Source organism: Salmo salar, chromosome ssa19, assembly GCF_905237065.1.
Source record: "Salmo salar chromosome ssa19, Ssal_v3.1, whole genome shotgun sequence".
Lineage (NCBI taxonomy): Eukaryota > Metazoa > Chordata > Actinopteri > Salmoniformes > Salmonidae > Salmo > Salmo salar.
Window position 1 is genome coordinate 85,505,215 of NC_059460.1, and position 20,677 is coordinate 85,525,891.

Below are 20,677 nucleotides of genomic sequence, written 5' to 3' on the forward strand. Positions count from 1 at the left end.
ACAGTTAAATTATAGAGAGCTGAGAGAGAGAGAAGAGGATGTGGTTGGAAGCTGTGTCTTGCACTCTGCCATATTGAGTCGATCCAGAGCCAAGGTCCAGCTGCAGATACTCCGTACTCACGTTGTTATGAACGAAGACGTTAAGTTTATGTTTGGGGTAGTCGAGGGTCACAAGTCTCTGGAAGAATTGAGAGAGGAAAGGAGTGGGCTGTTCGATGAACACTCCAACCATCACAGTGGGATAGTCCTGTTGATACAAGACATACTGTTATTAAACAACACTTACCAAACACATTGCAGTAATGAAAATCTGTTCTGGTCACATTTTATTTGGATGGTCAGAATTTTCTGTCAACAAATCTGTTGATAAGCAACTGCTTGTTAAGATTAGGGTTAGAATAAAGGTTAAGGTTAAGGTAGGATTCCCCAACATGACTGGTTGATTTGATTTGACCCGCGGGTGGTTTGATTTCGACCCGCGGGTGGTTTGATTTTGTCCACGGGTGGTTTTATTTGGCCCGCGGGTGGTTTGATTTGACCCGCGGGTGGTTTGATTTGACCCGCGGGTGGTTTGATTTGACCCGCGGGTGGTTTTATTTGACCTGCGGGTGGTTTGATTAGGCCTGCGGGTGGTTTGATTTGGCCCCGGGTGGTTTGATTTGGTCCGCGGGTGGTTTGATTTGGTCCGCGGGTGGTTTGATTTGGTCCGCGGGTGGTTTGATTTGGTCCGCGGGTGGTTTGATTTGGTCCGCGAGTGGTTTTATTTGGCCCGCGGGTGGTTTGATTTGCTCCGCGGGAGAAATATCTCCCTCACTAACTTTAAGCATCAGCTGTCTGAGCAGCTCACAGATCACTGCAGCTGTACACAGCCCATCTGTAAATAGCCCATCCAACTACCTACCTCATCCCCATATTATTTTATTTACTTTTTCTGCTCTTTTGCACACCAGTATCTCTACTTGCACATCATCATCTGCACATCTATCACTCCAGTGTTAATTTGCTAAATTGTAATTACTTCACTACTATGGCCTATTTATTGCCTTACCTCCTTACTCCATTTGCACACACTGCATGTAGACTTTTTCCTACTGTGTTATTGACTGTACGTTTGTTTATTCCTATGCGTAACTCTGTGTTGTTGTTTTGTGTCACACTGCTTTGCTTTATCTTGGCCAGGTCGCAGATGTAAATGAGAACTTGTTCTCAACTGGCCTACCTGGTTAAATAAAAGTAAAATAAAAATAATTCCTAGTCGATCACCAAATATTTCTTTAGAAAATCCAACGAACGATAAAGGCTTGCACTCCTTTTAAAAAAAATCTTGTTGAGCTGTTGACGGAAGGTGCACTTGATTCAAAAGTCCTGCGTACCGGGTAAACAAAGTGTTCCCATGAGACAAACTCCCCCTACACGGCAGACCGGCAAATCTGTGACTAAACCGAGTGCACCTACTGTGCTGCAGAATCCGATAGCTCAGTGGCTACAGAGCTTCCATGACCCTGACCACAGACAAGTTTAATAGGCTGCTAGCCTACGTAAGATTTAATAACTGTCAACGAACACAGCAAAGAGCTGCTGTTTTTATGACTGAGTTCATGTTTAAGTTTATATTCAGCGCTGTCAATGTTTTTAATTCAACACTATAACAAAACGCGCTTCTCCCTACTTCCGCTCGGACTGCAGCTGCAATGAATCAGTAGCCAAGTATCGACAGCCTTGCGTTTTATTCTTAAAATAGAATTCCAAGTCGGAAACTCTGGCATCTTTCTAGAGCTCCGACTTTTCGACCTGAAGATCACTGACGTCGTGATTTGACCTTGTTGACCATCAGATGCAGGTACCGTCAGTCCGCAAGTGCTAAACCAACTGATCCATTTTGTCATCAAAGCTCGAGTTTTGAAATATAATATGGTCTGATTAACAATATTGGCAAGCCAATCATATAAGCCAATATGCTGTGATAATCTATTAGGCCTACTGCCCAAACCTCATTCCTACAAAACTCTTTGTGTGTCAGGTTAATGTAAAACAAATACTAATTTGAGCTGTAGATCTCAGCTTGCTTTTCGACTCAGGAAGTGATCTCGACTCAGAAAAAGGTTGGTGACCACTGTTGCAGATCATATCCACATAAAGTGTTACCGCTGTTTTCAATAACTCATCCAATTAGGTATTTTTATTCACTAACATCATTTCTCACTTTTACTAACACTAACAGAAAATGACACGCGTTCTAAAAGTCAACAACACCTGCAACATGTACAATCAAACTATAATTGAGAACAACAACAGAAGAGCAATGTCTGTTTGTTCAGACTCAATGAAATGATGTGAGAGTGGGAGCCTCCCTGAAGACACTGAAAAAGGATTTGGCATGGGTCCCCAGATCCTCAAATAGTTCTACAGCTGCACCATCGAGAGCATCCTGACCGGTTGCATCACCGCCTGGTTTGGCAACTGCTCGGCCTCTGACCGTAAGGCGCTACAGAGGCTAGTGAGTACAGCCCAGTACATCATTGGGGCCAAGCTTCCTGCCATCCAGGACTTATATACTAGGCGGTGTCAGAGGAAAGCCCATAAAATTATCAGAGACTCCAGTCACCCAAGTCATAGACTGTTTTCTCTGCTACCGCACGGCAAGCGGTACCGGAGCGCCAAGTCTAGGACCAAAAGGCTCCTTAACAGCTTCTACCCGCAAGCCATAAGACTGCTGAACAACTAATCAAATGTCTACCCGGACTATTTACATTGACCCCCCCCTCCCATTTGTTTTTTACACTGCTGCTACTCGCTGTTTATTATCTACGCATAGTCACTTCACCCTTACCTACATGTACAAATTACCTCAACTAACCTGTACCCCTCCACACTGACTCGGTACCGGTACCCCCTGTATATAGCCTCGTTATTATTATTATATTGTTACTTTTAATAATTTTTTACTTTAGTTTATTTGGTAAATATTTTCTTAACTCTTCTTGAACTGCACTGTTGGTTAAGGGCTTGTAAGTAAGCATGCTTGTCCCTCTCTGAAGAGACAGTAGACAGAGAAGAGAGTTGTTTCCCATGACTCTCTGATTCTCCAGTCCACACAGATCTACAGGGCCTCCCTCCTCTTGACCAGGCTAAAGACCAGGCCTGGGCCAGCCGGACAGGGATGAAACAAATATCTAATTTGCGAGTTTCGTGATCACTAATGAGTTCTAGAACTTCCAAGGATGGAAGTGGTACCCCAGTGACCAAGCCAGAGGGCGCCTTATTAAATTGTTACGGACAGGGAGGACAGAAAGAAATGAAGAAAAGACAAGGTAAAGGAAAAGAGAGGGAAGGATCCTGCAGAGTCTCGGAGAAGGCAGGACAAGAGCTCCGCCTACAGAGACCAAGCCTTCAGACGTTAGAGGGTCAGCAACAACAATGTGTCTTTGTGCTGCTAGGACCTAGGCCCTGTCCCAAAACCACAGTATACATAGCAAGGAGGCCCGGCCTGGGACAGGGCACGAAGTGACCTGAGCTTACCCCTTATCCCTCACATACGGCCAGGGCATCTCTCTCTCTCTCTCTCTCCCTCGCTATCACTCACTCACAGGACACAGCGGGGACAATGTTCTTGAACCGCTCTGTTGAAACTGTTGGGACCCTCTGACCTCCACACAGGTCCCAGAGTCCAGTAAATCTTTCTCTGAACCATCCAACCTTCAGTATGGTCCAGTAAATATGCCTCTAAATAGCACAGCAGTGTGAAATATTACTGCTTACCCTCAGCTTCCAATACCCTGCCCATTATCAAGCAAATGAGAGGCAGGATTTCTGAGGATTTGTCCGTTCATCATATTCAATGGCAGTGGATGGTTCATTGAAGACGTCTTCTAGAGATTCTCCCCAAAGATGTCATTTATACAGCTGGGTTGGTTTGAGTTTGCTCCAGTCACAGTCAAATAGACAGAGTGAATACATCCATTCATAGATCTCACACAGTAAAGTCTCTGAGGAGGAATAGAGGCTCTCTGGAGACAGCGGTGTAGCGGGGTGTTCAGATCCACATGCGCTTGATGATGTATTCTGTTTACCATCCAAGCTTCTAACCATTCCCCATGTCTATGTTTATATCCCTGAATGAAGTGAAAAATGGAGCGAAAGAGGGGAGACGAGACGGACAGACAGAAAACAAAGTAGACAGTCACTGTTAGAGACAGTTCTTACTCCTTCCACTGATATGTCTACAGAGACAGTTCTTACTCCTTCCACTGATATGTCTACAGAGACAGTTCTTACTCCTTCCACTGATATGTCTACAGAGACAGTTCTTACTCCTTCCACTGATATGTCTATAGAGACTGGGGTCACTCCTTCCACTGATATGTCTATAGAGACAGTGGTCACTCCTTCCACTGATATGTCTATAGAGACTGTTCTTACTCCTTCCACTGATATGTCTACAGAGACAGTTCTTACTCCTTCCACTGATATGTCTAGAGCTGTTACTCCTCTACAGAGACAGTTCTTACTCCTTCCACTGATATGTCTACAGAGACAGTTCTTACTCCTTCCACTGATATGTCTATAGAGACAGTTCTTACTCCTTCCACTGATATGTCTATAGAGACTGGGGTTACTCCTTCCACTGATATGTCTATAGAGACTGGGGTCACTCCTTCCACTGATATGTCTATAGAGACTGGGGTTACTCCTTCCACTGATATGTCTACAGAGACAGTTCTTACTCCTTCCACTGATATGTCTACAGAGACAGTTCTTACTCCTTCCACTGATATGTCTACAGAGACAGTTCTTACTCCTTCCACTGATATGTCTACAGAGACAGTTCTTACTCCTTCCACTGATATGTCTATAGAGACTGTGCTTACTCCTTCCACTGATATGTCTACAGAGACAGTTCTTACTCCTTCCACTGATATGTCTACAGAGACTGTTCTTACTCCTTCCACTGATATGTCTACAGAGACAGTTCTTACTCCTTCCACTGATATGTCTATAGAGACTGTGTCTTACTCCTTCCACTGATATGTCTATAGAGACAGTTCTTACTCCTTCCACTGATATGTCTATAGAGACTGGGGTCACTCCTTCCACTGATATGTCTATAGAGACTGGGGTTACTCCTTCCACTGATATGTCTACAGAGACTGTTCTTACTCCTTCCACTGATATGTCTATAGAGACTGGGGTTACTCCTTCCACTGATATGTCTATAGAGACTGGGGTTACTCCTTCCACTGATATGTCTACAGAGACAGTTCTTACTCCTTCCACTGATATGTCTACAGAGACAGTTCTTACTCCTTCCACTGATATGTCTACAGAGACAGTTCTTACTCCTTCCACTGATATGTCTATAGAGACTGGGGTTACTCCTTCCACTGATATGTCTATAGAGACTAGGTCTTACTCCTTCCACTGATATGTCTACAGAGACTGTGTCTTACTCCTTCCACTGATATGTCTATAGAGACAGTTCTTACTCCTTCCACTGATATGTCTATAGAGACTGGGGTTACTCCTTCCACTGATATGTCTACAGAGACAGTTCTTACTCCTTCCACTGATATGTCTACAGAGACAGTTCTTACTCCTTCCACTGATATGTCTATAGAGACAGTTCTTACTCCTTCCACTGATATGTCTATAGAGACTGGTTCACTCCTTCCACTGATATGTCTATAGAGACTGTGCTTACTCCTTCCACTGATATGTCTATAGAGACTGGGCTTACTCCTTCCACTGATATGTCTATAGAGACTGTTCTTACTCCTTCCACTGATATGTCTACAGAGACAGTTCTTACTCCTTCCACTGATATGTCTACAGAGACTGGTCTTACTCCTTCCACTGATATGTCTATAGAGACTGGGGTCACTCCTTCCACTGATATGTCTACAGAGACAGTTCTTACTCCTTCCACTGATATGTCTACAGAGACAGTTCTTACTCCTTCCACTGATATGTCTACAGAGACAGTTCTTACTCCTTCCACTGATATGTCTACAGAGACAGTTCTTACTCCTTCCACTGATATGTCTACAGAGACAGTTCTTACTCCTTCCACTGATATGTCTATAGAGACTGGGGTTACTCCTTCCACTGATATGTCTATAGAGACTGGGGTTACTCCTTCCACTGATATGTCTATAGAGACTGGGGTTACTCCTTCCACTGATATGTCTATAGAGACAGTTCTTACTCCTTCCACTGATATGTCTATAGAGACAGTTCTTACTCCTTCCACTGATATGTCTACAGAGACAGTTCTTACTCCTTCCACTGATATGTCTATAGAGACTGGGGTTACTCCTTCCACTGATATGTCTATAGAGACAGTTCTTACTCCTTCCACTGATATGTCTATAGAGACTGGGGTTACTCCTTCCACTGATATGTCTATAGAGACAGTTCTTACTCCTTCCACTGATATGTCTATAGAGACTGTGCTTACTCCTTCCACTGATATGTCTACAGAGACAGTTCTTACTCCTTCCACTGATATGTCTATAGAGACAGTTCTTACTCCTTCCACTGATATGTCTATAGAGACAGTTCTTACTCCTTCCACTGATATGTCTACAGAGACAGTTCTTACTCCTTCCACTGATATGTCTATAGAGACTGGGGTTACTCCTTCCACTGATATGTCTACAGAGACAGTTCTTACTCCTTCCACTGATATGTCTACAGAGACAGTTCTTACTCCTTCCACTGATATGTCTACAGAGACAGTTCTTACTCCTTCCACTGATATGTCTATAGAGACAGTTCTTACTCCTTCCACTGATATGTCTATAGAGACTGGGGTTACTCCTTCCACTGATATGTCTATAGAGACAGTTCTTACTCCTTCCACTGATATGTCTACAGAGACTGGTCTTACTCCTTCCACTGATATGTCTACAGAGACAGTTCTTACTCCTTCCACTGATATGTCTACAGAGACTGGGGTTACTCCTTCCACTGATATGTCTACAGAGACTGGGCTTACTCCTTCCACTGATATGTCTACAGAGACTGGTCTTACTCCTTCCACTGATATGTCTACAGAGACAGTTCTTACTCCTTCCACTGATATGTCTACAGAGACAGTTCTTACTCCTTCCACTGATATGTCTACAGAGACAGTTCTTACTCCTTCCACTGATATGTCTACAGAGACAGTTCTTACTCCTTCCACTGATATGTCTATAGAGACTGGGGTCACTCCTTCCACTGATATGTCTATAGAGACAGTTCTTACTCCTTCCACTGATATGTCTATAGAGACTGGGGTTACTCCTTCCACTGATATGTCTATAGAGACTGGGGTTACTCCTTCCACTGATATGTCTATAGAGACTGGGGTTACTCCTTCCACTGATATGTCTACAGAGACTGGGGTCACTCCTTCCACTGATATGTCTACAGAGACAGGTCTTACTCCTTCCACTGATATGTCTATAGAGACTGTTCTTACTCCTTCCACTGATATGTCTATAGAGACTGGTCTTACTCCTTCCACTGATATGTCTATAGAGACTGGGGTTACTCCTTCCACTGATATGTCTACAGAGACTGTTGTTACTCCTTCCACTGATATGTCTACAGAGACAGTTCTTACTCCTTCCACTGATATGTCTACAGAGACTGTTCTTACTCCTTCCACTGATATGTCTATAGAGACAGTTCTTACTCCTTCCTCTGATATGTCTACAGAGACAGTTCTTACTCCTTCCACTGATATGTCTACAGAGACAGTTCTTACTCCTTCCACTGATATGTCTATAGAGACTGGGGTTACTCCTTCCACTGATATGTCTATAGAGACTGGGGTCACTCCTTCCACTGATATGTCTATAGAGACTGGGGTCACTCCTTCCACTGATATGTCTACAGAGACTGGGGTCACTCCTTCCTCTGATATGTCTACAGAGACAGTTCTTACTCCTTCCACTGATATGTCTATAGAGACAGTTCTTACTCCTTCCACTGATATGTCTATAGAGACTGGGGTTGTCCCCGACAGTTAAAAAATAAAATGTTTGGATGTGTATTTTTCCATATATATATATATATACTGCTCAAAAAAATAAAGGGAACACTTAAACAACACATCCTAGATCTGAATGAAATAAATAATCTCATTAAATACTTTTTTCTTTACATAGTTGAATGTGCTGACAACAAAATCACACAAAAATAATCAATGGAAATCCAATTTATCAACCCATGGAGGTCTGGATTTGGCGTCACACTCAAAATTAAAGTGGAAAACCACACTACAGGCTGAATCAACTTTGATGTAATGTCCTTAAAACAAGTCAAAATGAGGCTCAGTAGTGTGTGTGGCCTCCACGTGCCTGTATGACCTCCCTACAACGCCAGGGCATGCTCCTGATGAGGTGGCGGATGGTCTCCTGAGGGATCTCCTCCCAGACCTGGACTAAAGCATCCGCCAACTCCTGGACAGTCTGTGGTGCAACGTGGCGTTGGTGGATGGAGCGAGACATGATGTCCCAGATGTGCTCAATTGGATTCAGGTCTGGGGAACGGGCGGGCCAGTCCATAGCATCAATGCCTTCCTCTTGCAGGATCTGCTGACACACTCCAGCCACATGAGGTCTAGCATTGTCTTGCATTAGGAGGAACCCAGGGCCAACCGCACCAGCATATGGTCTCACAAGGGGTCTGAGGATCTCATCTCGGTACCTAATGGCAGTCAGGCTACCTCTGGCGAGCACATGGAGGGCTGTGTGGCCCCCCAAAGAAATGCCACCCCACACCATGACTGACCCACCGCCAAACCGGTCATGCTGGAGGATGTTGCAGGCAGCAGAACGTTCTCCACGGCATCTCCAGACTCTGTCACGTCTGTCACGTGCTCAGTGTGAACCTGCTTTCATCTGTAAAGAGCACAGGGCGCCAGTGGCGAATTTGCCAATCTTGGTGTTCTCTGGCAAATGCCAAACGTCCTGCACGGTGTTGGGCTGTAAGCACAACCCCCACCTGTGGACGTCGGGCCCTCATACCACCCTCATGGAGTCTGTTTCTGACCGTTTTGAGCAGACACATGCACATTTGTGGCCTGCTGGAGGTCATTTTGCAGGGCTCTGGCAGTGCTTGTCCTGCTCCTCCTTGCACAAAGGCGGAGGTAGTGGTCCTGCTGCTGGGTTGTTGCCCTCCTACGGCCTCCTCCACGTCTCCTGATGTACTGGCCTGTCTCCTGGTAGTGCCTCCATGCTCGGGACACTACGCAGACAGACACAGCAAACCTTCTTGCCACAGCTCGCATTGATGTGCCATCCTGGATGAGCTGCACTACCTGAGCCACTTGTGTGGGTTGTAGACTCCGTCTCATGCTACCACTAGAGTGTAAGCACCGCCAGCATTCAAAAGTGACCAAAACATCAGCCAGGAAGCATAGGAACTGAGAAGTGGTCTGTGGTCACCACCTGCATAACCACTCCTTTATTGGGGGTGTCTTGCTAATTGCCTATAATTTCCACCTGTTGTCTATTCCATTTGCACAACAGCATGTGAAATGTATTGTCAATCAGTGTTGCTTCCTAAATGGACAGTTTGATTTCACAGAAGTGTGATTGACTTGGAGTTACATTGTGTTGTTTAAGTGTTCCCTTTATTTTTTTGAGCAGTGTATATATACCCTATGTGTTTTAATAAAATCAACTATATGCATTGAGCTTGTCTGATGCTTTAAGCTTATAGTTTGATGAAATAAGACAAATCCCTCAAGAGGGCACCAGAGATCTAGATAACCAGAAGAAAAAAAACTTCACCTGACTCAACCATTCTCCTGCTGGCTTTCGCAGATTCTGCCATTACTCTCCTGAAGTTGCCAGTACATTTTTTACATTTATATTTTAATATTTAACCTTTAGTTAACTATGCAAGTCAGTGAAGAACAAATTCTTATTTACAATGACGGCCTACCAAAAGGCAAAAGGCCTCCGGCGGGAACAGGGGCTGGGATTTAAAAAAAAAATAAATAATAATAATAATTATATTTATATATATATATATATATATATATATATATATATATATATATATATATTTAAATAGGACAAAACACACATCATGACAAGATGTGCAGGTAAAAGGCTACACGTGAGTCAGAAACCTTTCTCATGTGAAATGCCAAACTATCTTACAATTTCTATCGATCTGCGTGCCAGTTATGGTTTTCATATGCACATTTTTCATGGAACTGTTTCATTTAATGTATAATAACGTCTTCATATATATCGGGGCTCCCAAGTGGCACTGCATCTCAGTGCTAGAGGCGTCACTACAGACCCTTGTTCGATTCCGGGCTGTATCACAACCAGCCGTGATTGGGAGTCCCATAGGCCGGCGCACAATTGGCCCAGCGTCATCTGGGTTTGGCCGGTGTAGGCCGTCATTGTAAATAAGAATTTGTTCTTAACTGACTTGCCCTAGTTAAATAAAGGTTAAATAAAATCAAAATTCTATCCAAATCTAAATGAAAATTATACAAATCTAAAAGTAACTTCTATTGCCATTTGCAACTATGTAAAAATAGACAACATAAAGCCAACAAATAAAAACATCGCAGCCTGCAGGTATAAAATATCCTGATGAAAATAAATATCCTGATGAAAATAAATATGAATCACATTGGTTGCACATGGTCTGTCTGCAAGGAACTAGAAACATTGTATGAAATATTAACTTGGGTCTGGCACACTAGTGAACCTGCAACATTGTATAAAATATTCTGAGCCCTCAGAGTTTCCTGCGCCAGTGAGCTCAGGACAGACACGGTGGTAGGCTATTTGCGCAACGGACAAGAAGCAGTGCTTTACATCAGGAGAGGACGGCCAGGTAGTCCTGAGACATGGTCCTAGGGCTCAAGCCCTGAGAGAGAGAGAGAGAGACAGAGACAGAGAGACAGAGAGACAGAGAGACAGAGAGACAGAGAGAGCGAGAGAGCGAGAGTGAGAGTGAGAGAGATATTACAGAATAGATACTGGAGGCTGAGAAGGGGAGGTGTCGGGAGACACTGAGTATAGCCTACCAAGATCTCCTCCACCGCACAAGCCCGAGGGGTGCAGAAACAGACAGGAAGATCACCCACTCAGGTAGAGAACATAAAAAAAAAAATCTGTGTCTCTCTCTCTGTGTGTCTGTGTGTCTCTCTCTGTCTGTGTGTATCTCTGTCTGTGTGTATCACTCTGTCTGTGTGTGTGTTTCTCTGTCTGTGTGTGTGTTTCTCTGTCTGTGTGTGTGTATCTCTGTCTGTGTGTATCTCTGTTTGTGTGTCTGTGTGTATCTCTGTCTGTGTGTTCTCTGTCTGTGTGTATCTCTGTCTGTGTGTATCTCTGTCTGTGTGTATCTCTGTCTGTGTGTATCTCTGTCTGTGTGTCTGTGTGTATCTCTGTCTGTGTGTATCTCTGTCTGTGTGTCTGCGTGTATCTCTGTCTGTGTGTATCGCTGTCTGTGTGTCTCTCTGTCTGTGTGTCTCTCTGTCTGTGTGTCTCTCTGTCTGTGTGTATCTCTGTGTGTAACCCTCCCAGCCCAACAATGACCGTTGGTGCTTCCCCTGTGTCCCTACAGACCCTTATTAAAATAGCAGAAGTGTCTGAGAGCCACTCTAGACAGAGGAAGCAGAGAGCTGCAGTGGTGCAGGACATGGGTTTTTGGGGTTTTTCATTGAGCTTCACTTAAATGGGTGTCACTGTCAAACCAGCCCTGTATTTAATGGTCCTGCTCAGCGGGCGTTGTATCCACCGGGCTAAGTTACCGTGGTTACCCACCCGGAAACAATTCTCACTGCACGTAAACGTAGGGCATATAAATGTGGGGATCTGATGGTATTTCTGATTGGCTTAACGCCCCACCACTAACGACCTGTGGAACTTCTCAAAGTAAATGTTTTCTTCACCTCAAAACAGCAAGCAAACAAAGTCTGTTTTTACATCCATTGAGAATTACCATAGTTCCTCGATGTATTTGAAACCTCTTTCCAGCTCTCTCCCTTTCGACAACCACTCAGCGTGAAAGGGAAACATGTGATCCAGTGGAAACATCCTAAAATATACCTACCTTATTACTTGTTATCAGTGCTTGACTTGGACTGAAATAGATTCCGCTACTCATTTTAGGTGCTGGTACTGTTTTTATATTTAGGTGCAGGAGCTTCACAATACAGTTGAGATAATATTATTATATAAGAGAAACAGGAGCTCCAGTATAACCGGTGTGAAACGGCTAGCTAGTTAGCGGTGGTGTAACCGGTGTGAAATGGCTAGCTAGTTAGCGGTGGTGTAACCGGTGTGAAATGTTTCCGGTCACAACTTGCAGACTTGTTTACGCTGCTGTGCGTTTTTGTTGCCGATCTTACTTTGATACCTGACGGTTTTTTACTTTTTCATTACTGTATATTTGTACTTTTTCCCTCACTCAACTTTTTTCATTCAACTTTTTCACCCCGGAGGTTTTATCTGGACATGGTTCGTCAGGACTTCAAACAGCCGAAGCTAAGTAACATTAACATGATGCCTTCTAATTGCAGTCGTTGTACTTATAATATACAGGAGAACGATCGCCTTACGGCAAGGATAGCTGTGCTGCAAGCCCAGCTTCAGACGCGATCGTTAGGCAAGGGTAATTTCAGTGTAGGAAAGGATGAAACAGCGTCTGTGCCACCAGTAAGTACAGATAGTAACGTTAGTATAAACCCCCTCGCACGGTCCCCGCAGCCGGACATCTTTCTCATGGCTTCTGGAGGGAAACGCTGTAGGAATGCTCAACCGGTGTCGCTTATTCAGCCGACAGAAACTTTCAACCGGTTCTCCCCATTAAGCGAGTCGGAGTCGGAGGCCGAGACTTCTCTGGTCTCTGCTCCTCCCGTTGTGGGGTCTGAGACGCCGACGGCTCCCACCATTAGCTCTGACAAATTGAAAACCCTAGTCATTGGCGACTCCATTACCCGCAGTATTAGACTTAAAACTAATCATCCAGCGATCATACACTGTTTACCAGGGGGCAGGGCTACCGACGTTAAGGCTAATCTAAAGACGGTGCTGGCTAAAGCTAAAACTGGCGAGTGTAGAGAGTATAGAGATATTGTTATCCACGTCGGCACCAACGATGTTAGGATGAAACAGTCAGAGGTCACCAAGCGCAACATAGCTTCAGCGTGTAAATCAGCTAGAAAGATGTGTCGGCATCGAGTAATTGTCTCTGGCCCCCTCCCAGTTAGGGGAGTGATGAGCTCTACAGCAGAGTCTCACAACTCAATCGCTGGTTGAAAACTGTTTTCTGCCCCTCCCAAAAGATAGAATTTGTAGATAATTGGCCCTCTTTCTGGGACTCACCCACAAACAGGACCAAGCCTGGCCTGTTGAGGAGTGACGGACTCCATCCTAGCTGGAGGGGTGCTCTCATCTTATCTACGAACATAGACAGGGCTCTAACTCCTCTAGCTCCACAATGAAATAGGGTGCAGGCCAGGCAGCAGGCTGTTAGCCAGCCTGCCAGCTTAGTGGAGTCTGCCACTAGCACAGTCAGCGTAGTCAGCTCAGCTTTCCCCATTGAGACCGTGTCTGTGCCTCGATCTAGGTTGGGCAAAATTAAAAATGGCGGTGTTCGCTTTAGCAATCTCACTAGTATAAAGACCTCCTCCATTCCTGCCATTATTGAAAGAGATTGTGATACCTCACATCTCAAAATTGGGTTACTTAATGTTAGATCCCTCACTTCCAAGGCAGTTATAGTCAATGAACTAATCACTGATAATAATCTTGATGTGATTGGCCTGACTGAAACATGGCTTAAGCCTGATGAATTTACTGTGTTAAATGAGGCCTCACCCCCAGGTTACATTAGTGACCATACCCCCCGTGCATCCGGCAAAGGCGGAGGTGTTGCTAACATTTACGATAGCAAATTTCAATTTACAAAAAAAAACAACAATGACGTTTTCGTCTTTTGAGCTTCTAGTCATGAAATCTATGCAGCCTACTCACTCACTTTTTATAGCTACTGTTTATAGGCCTCCTGGGCCATATGCAGTGTTCCTCACTGAGTTCCCTGAATTCCTATCGGATCTTGTAGTCATAGCAGATAATATTCTAATTTTTGGTGACTTTAACATTCACATGGAAAAGTCCACAGACCCACTCCAAAAGGCTTTCGGAGCCATCATCGACTCAGTGGGTTTTGTCCAACATGTCTCTGGACCTACTCACTGCCACAGTCATACTCTGGACCTAGTTTTGTCCCATGGAATAAATGTTGTGGATCTAAATGTTTTTCCTCATAATCCTGGACTATCGGACCACCATTTTATTACGTTTGCAATTGCAACAAATAATCTGCTCAGACCTCAACCAAGGAGCATTAAAAGTCGTGCTATAAATTCTTAGACAACCCAAAGATTCCTTGATGCCCTTCCAGACTGCCTCTGCCTACCCAAGGACGTCAGAGGACAAAAATCAGTTAACCACCTAACCGAGGAACTCAATTTAACCTTGCGCAATACCCTAGATGCAGTTGCACCCCTAAAAACTAAAAACATCTGTCATAAGAAACTAGCTCCCTGGTATACAGAAAATACACGAGCTCTGAAGCAAGCTTCCAGAAAATTGGAACGGAAATGGCGCCACACCAAACTGGAAGTCTTCCGACTAGCTTGGAAAGACAGTACCGTGCAGTATCGAAGAGCCCTTACTGCTGCTCGATCATCCTATTTTTCCAACTTAATTGAGGAAAATAAGAACAATCCGAAATTTCTTTTGATACTGTCGCAAAGCTAACTAAAAAGCAGCCTTCGCAAATGGAGGATGGCTTTCACTTCAGCAGTAATAAATTTATGAACTTCTTTGAGGAAAAGATCATGATCATTAGAAAGCAAATTACAGACTCCTCTTTAAATCTGGGTATTCCTCCAAAGCTCCATTGTCCTGAGTCTGCACAACTCTGCCAGGACCTAGGATCAAGGGAGATACTAAAGTGTTTTAGTACTATATCTCTTGACGCAATGATGAAAATAATCATGGCCTCCAAACCCTCAAGCTGCATACTGGACCCTATTCCAACTAAACTACTGAAAGAGCTGCTTCCTGTGCTTGGCCCTCCTATGTTGAACATAATAAACGGCTCTCTATCCACCGGATGTGTACCAAGCTCACTAAAAGTGGCAGTAATAAAGCCTCTCTTGAAAAAGCCGAATCTTGATCCAGAAATTATAAAAAACTATCGGCCTATATCGAATCTTCCATTCCTCTCCAAAATTTTTGAAAAAGCTGTTGCACAGCAACTGACTGCCTTCCTGAAGACAAACAATGTATACGAAACGCTTCAGTCTGGTTTTAGACCCCATCATAGCACTGAGACTGCACTTGTGAAGGTGGTAAATGACCTTTTAATGACGTCAGACCGAGGCTCTGCATCTGTCCTCGTGCTCCTAGATCTTAGTGCCGCTTTTGATACCATCGATCACCACATTCTTTTGGAGAGATTGGAAACCCAAATTGGTCTACATGGACAAGTTCTGGCCTGGTTTAGATCTTATCTGTCGGAAAGATATCAGTTTGTCTCTGTGAATGGTTTGTCCTCTGACAAATCAATTGTAAATTTCGGTGTTCCTCAAGGTTCCGTTTTAGGACCACTATTGTTTTCACTATATATTTTACCTCTTGGGGATGTCATTCGAAAACATAATGTTAAATTTCACTGCTATGCAGACGACACACAGCTGTACATTTCAATGAAACATGGTGAAGCCCCAAAATTGCCCTCGCTAGAAGCCTGTGTTTCAGACATAAAGAAGTGGATGGCTGCAAATTTTCTACTTTTAAACTCGGACAAAACAGAGATGCTTGTTCTAGGTCCCAAGAAACAAAGAGATCTTCTGTTGAATCTGACAATTAATCTGGATGGTTGTACAGTCGTCTCAAATAAAACTGTGAAGGACCTCGGCGTTACTCTGGACCCTGATCTCTCTTTTGAAGAACATATCAAGACTGTTTCAAGGACAGCTTTTTTCCATCTACGTAACATTGCAAAAATCAGAAATTTTCTGTCCAAAAATGACGCAGAAAAATTAATCCATGCTTTTGTTACTTCTAGGCTGGACTACTGCAATGCTCTACTTTCCGGCTACCCGGATAAAGCACTAAATAAACTTCAGTTAGTGCTAAATACGGCTGCTAGAATCCTGACTAGAACCAAAAAATTTGATCATATTACTCCAGTGTTAGCCTCCCTACACTGGCTTCCTGTTAAGGCAAGGGCTGATTTCAAGGTTTTACTGCTAACCTACAAAGCATTACATGGGCTTGCTCCTACCTATCTTTCCAATTTGGTCCTGCCGTACATACCTACACGTACGCTACGGTCACAAGACGCAGGCCTCCTAATTGTCCCTAGAATTTCTAAGCAAACGGCTGGAGGTAGGGCTTTCTCCTATAGAGCTCCATTTTTATGGAATGGTCTGCCTACCAATGTGAGAGACGCAGACTCAGTCTCAACCTTTAAGTCTTTACTGAAGACTTATCTCTTCAGTAGGTCCTATGATTAAGTATAGTCTGGCCCAGGAGTGTGAAGGTGAACGGAAAGGCTGGAGCAACGAACCGCCCTTGCTGTCTCTGCCTTGCCGGTTCCCCTCTTTCCACTGGGATTCTCTGCCTCTAACCCTTTTACAGAGGCTGAGTCACTGGCCTACTGGTGTTCTTCCATGCCGTCCATGGGAGGGGTGCGTCACTTGAGTGGGTTGAGTCACTGACGTGGTCTTCCTGTCTGGGTTGGCGCCTCCCCCCCCTTGGGTTGTGCCATGGCGGAGATCGTTGTGGGCTATACTCGGCCTTGTCTTAGGACGGTAAGTTGGTGGTTGGAGACATCCCTCTAGTGGTGTGGGGGCTGTGCTTTGGCAAAGTGGGTGGGGTTATATCCTGCCTGTTTGGCCCTGTCCGGGGTATCATCGGATGGGGCCACAGTGTCTTCTGATCCCTCCTGTCTCAGCCTCCAGTATTTATGCTGCAGTAGTTTATGTGTCGGGGGCTAGGGTCAGTCTGTTACATCTGGAGTATTTCTCTTGTCTTATCCGGTGTCCTGTGTGTATTTAAATATGCTCTCTCTAATTCTCTCTTTCTCTCTTTCTGTCTTTCTCTCGGAGGACCTGAGCCCTAGGACCATGCCTCAGGACTACCTGGTATGATGACTCCTTGCTGTCCCCAGTCCACCTGGCCGTGCTGCTGCTCCAGTTTCAACTGTTCTGCCTGCGGCTATGGAACCCTGACCTGTTCACCGGACGTGCTTGTTGCACCCTCGACAACTACTATGATTATTATTATTTGACCATGCTGGTCATTTATGAACATTTTAACATTTTAACATTTTGACCATGTTCTGTTATAATATCCACCCTGCACAGCCAGAAGAGGACTGGCCACCCCTCATAGCCTGGTTCCTCTCTAGGTTTCTTCCTAGGTTTTTGGCCTTTCTAGGGAGTTTTTCCTAGGGAGTTTTTCCTAGCCACCGTGCTTCTTTCACATGCTTTGCTTGCTGTTTGGGGTTTTAGGCTGGGTTTCTGTACAGCACTTTGAGAATATCAGCTGATGTACGAAGGGCTATATAAAAATAAATTTGATTTGAAATTTGATTTGAAATGGCTAGCTAGTTAGCGGTGGTGTAACCGATGTGAAATGGCTAGCTAGTTAGCGGTGGTGTAACCGGTGTGAAATGGCTAGCTAGTTAGCGGTGGTGTAACCGGTGTGAAATGGCTAGCTAGTTAGCGGTGGTGTAACCGTGTGAATGGCTAGTTAGCGGTGGTGTAACCGGTGTGAAATGGCTAGCTAGTTAGCGGTGGTGTAACCGGTGTGAAACGGCTAGCTAGTTAGCGGTGGTGTAACCGGTGTGAAACGGCTAGCTAGTTAGCGGTGGTGTAACCGATGTGAAACGGCTAGCTAGTTAGCGGTGGTGTAACCGATGTGAAATGGCTAGCTAGTTAGCGGTGGTGCGCGCTAATAGCGTTTCAATCGGGTGACGTCACTCGCTCTGAGACCTTGAAGTAGTTGTTCCCCATGCTCTGTAAGGGCCGTGGCTTTTGTGGAGCGAGAGGTAACGATGTTTTGAGGGTGACTGTTGTAAATGTGTGCAAAGGGTCCCTGGTTTGAGCCCAGGTAGGTGGGGAGGAGAGGGACAGAAGGAAAACTGTTACACAAGTAGTAGAAAATGTTTAGATGACAGAGCTGAGGATCTCTCTTTCTTTCCTGTCCGTCCACAGTCCACCTGGTCATGCTAGCTGCTACAGTTTCAACTGTTCTGCCTGCGGCTATGGAACCCTGACCTGTTCACTAAACGTGCTACCTTGTCCCGGACCTGCTGTCTCGACCTCTGAATGATCGGCTATGAAAAGCCAACTGGCATTTACTCCTGAGGTGCTGACCTGTTGCACCCTCTACAACCACTGTGATTATTATTTGACCCTGCCGGTCATCTATGAACGTTTGAACATCTTGAAGAACAATCTAGCCTTAATGGCCATGTTCTGTTATAATCTCCACCTGGCACAGCCAGAAGAGGACTGGCCACCCCTCAGAGCCTGGTTCCTCTCTAGGTTTCTTCCTAGGTTCCTGCCTTTTCTAGGGAGTTTTTCCTAGCCACCATGCTTCTACATCTGCATTGCTTTATAAATACAAGGGCTTTATCAATACATTTGATTGATAGATAGATAAAGAGAGAAGCATGTGATATCTGGCTTATCACACCACTCAATCAATCTCTCTCTCTCTCTCTTTCCCTCTAGGTCTCTATATGTATGTATGTATGCATGCATGCATGCATGCATCTCTCTCTCTCTCACTCTCTTTATATCAATTCAATTCAATTTAAGGGCTTTATTGGCATGGGATACATATGTTAACATTGCCAAAGCAAGTGAAATAGATCATAAACAAAATTGAAATAAACCAAAATGTACAGTAAACATTACACTCACAGAAGTTCCTAAATATTAAAGACCTTACAAATGTCATATTATGTTCATATACAGTGTGCAAATAGCTAAAGTACAAAAGGGAAAATAAATACACATAAATATGGGTTGTATTTACAGTGATATTTGTAGGAGAGGAGAAGAGAAGGAGAGGAGAAGAGGAGAGAAGAAGAGAAGGAGAGGAGGAAAGGAGAAGAAGGAAGAGGAGGAGAGGGAAGAGGAGAGGAGGAGAGGAGGAAAGGAGAGGAGGAGAGGAGGAAAGGAGAGGAGGAGAGGAGGAAAGGAGAAGAGGAGGAGAAGGAAGAGGAGGAGAGGGAAGAGGAGAGGAGGAGAGGAGAGAAGGAAGAGGAGGAGAGGAGAGGAGAGGAGGAGAGGAGGAAAGGAGAGGAGGAGAGGAGGAAAGGAGAAGAGGAGGAGAGGAGGAAAGGAGAAAAGGAGAAGAGGAGAAGAGGAGGAGAAGGAAGAGGAGGAGAGGGAAGAGGAGAGGAGGAGAAGGAAGAGAAAAGGAGGAAAGGAGGAGAGGGAAGACGAGAAGATTTGGATTTGTGTGGTTCACTCACTTTGAGCTGAGACAAATCCACCATGTTGTGGTCACAGACGCCACAGCCGCTCTCATAGTTCCACGAGTTGGGGATGTAGTTTCCTAGATAGTTCAAATACATCTGAAAAAAATTTAACAAATAGATCGGATCATGAATCATCAACAAACCCCATTGTCATACTATGTTGATTTGTCCTTTGCAACAAAGTTTCATATAGTATTAATAGAACAGTATATTTCACATTGGTGTTTTGGTGGTAGTCTGTGTTTACTAGTGATTTACTGTTTTAGTATGTTCAATAGGCTGCATCCAAAATAGCACTCTATTCCTTACATAGTGCACTACTTCTGAGCAGAGCACCAGGAATGTCAGTCTGGACTGAGAGGTCACAGACCGGTCACAGGAGAAGAATAGGTAATTATTCTCCCTTCTGAAGTCAATCACTAGCAACTAGGCAGGTCATGCTGTATAGATGGATCACTAGCAGCTAGGCAGGTCATGCTGTATAGATGGATCACTAGCAGCTAGGCAGGTCATGCTGTATAGATGGATCACTAGCAACTAGGCAGGTCATGCTGTATAGATGGATCACTAGCAGCTAGGCAGGTCATACTGTATAGATCACTAGCAGCTAGGCAGGTCATGCTGTATAGATGGATCACTAGCAGCTAGGCAGGTCATACTGTATAGATGGATCACTAGCAGCTAGGCAGGTCATACTGTATAGATCACTAGCAGCTAGGCAGGTCATACTATATAGATCACTAGCAGCTAGGCAGGTCATGCTGTATAGATGGATCACTAGCAGCTAGGCAGGTCATACTGTATAGAGGGATCACTAGCAGCTAGGCAGGTCATACTGTATAGATGGATCACTAGCAGCTATGCAGGTCATACTGTATAGATGGATCACTAGCAGCGAGGCAGGTCATACTGTATAGATCACTAGCAGCTAGGCAGGTCATGCTGTATAGATCACTAGCAGCTAGGCAGGTCATACTGTATAGATGGATCACTAGCAGCTAGGCAGGTCATACTGTATAGATGGATCACTAGCAGCTAGGCAGGTCATACTGTATAGATGGATCACTAGCAGCTCGGCAGGTCATGCTGTATAGATGGATCACTAGCAGCTAGGCAGGTCATACTGTATAGATGGATCACTAGC

The 20,677-nt window shown here is 44.5% G+C and overlaps 1 protein-coding gene across 1 annotated transcript in view; it reads right to left on the reverse strand.

Moving 5' to 3' along the window:
- LOC106579751 (procollagen-lysine,2-oxoglutarate 5-dioxygenase 2) overlaps positions 1-20,677 on the reverse strand; it is a 128,109-nt gene that overhangs the window by 35,148 nt on the left and 72,284 nt on the right. The window contains exons 8-9 of the mRNA XM_045702853.1: positions 19,528-19,629; positions 122-247 (exon numbers count right to left, since the gene is read on the reverse strand). Coding sequence (XP_045558809.1) covers positions 122-247; positions 19,528-19,629 — 228 coding nt within the window. The remainder of the gene's footprint in view (positions 1-121; positions 248-19,527; positions 19,630-20,677) is intronic.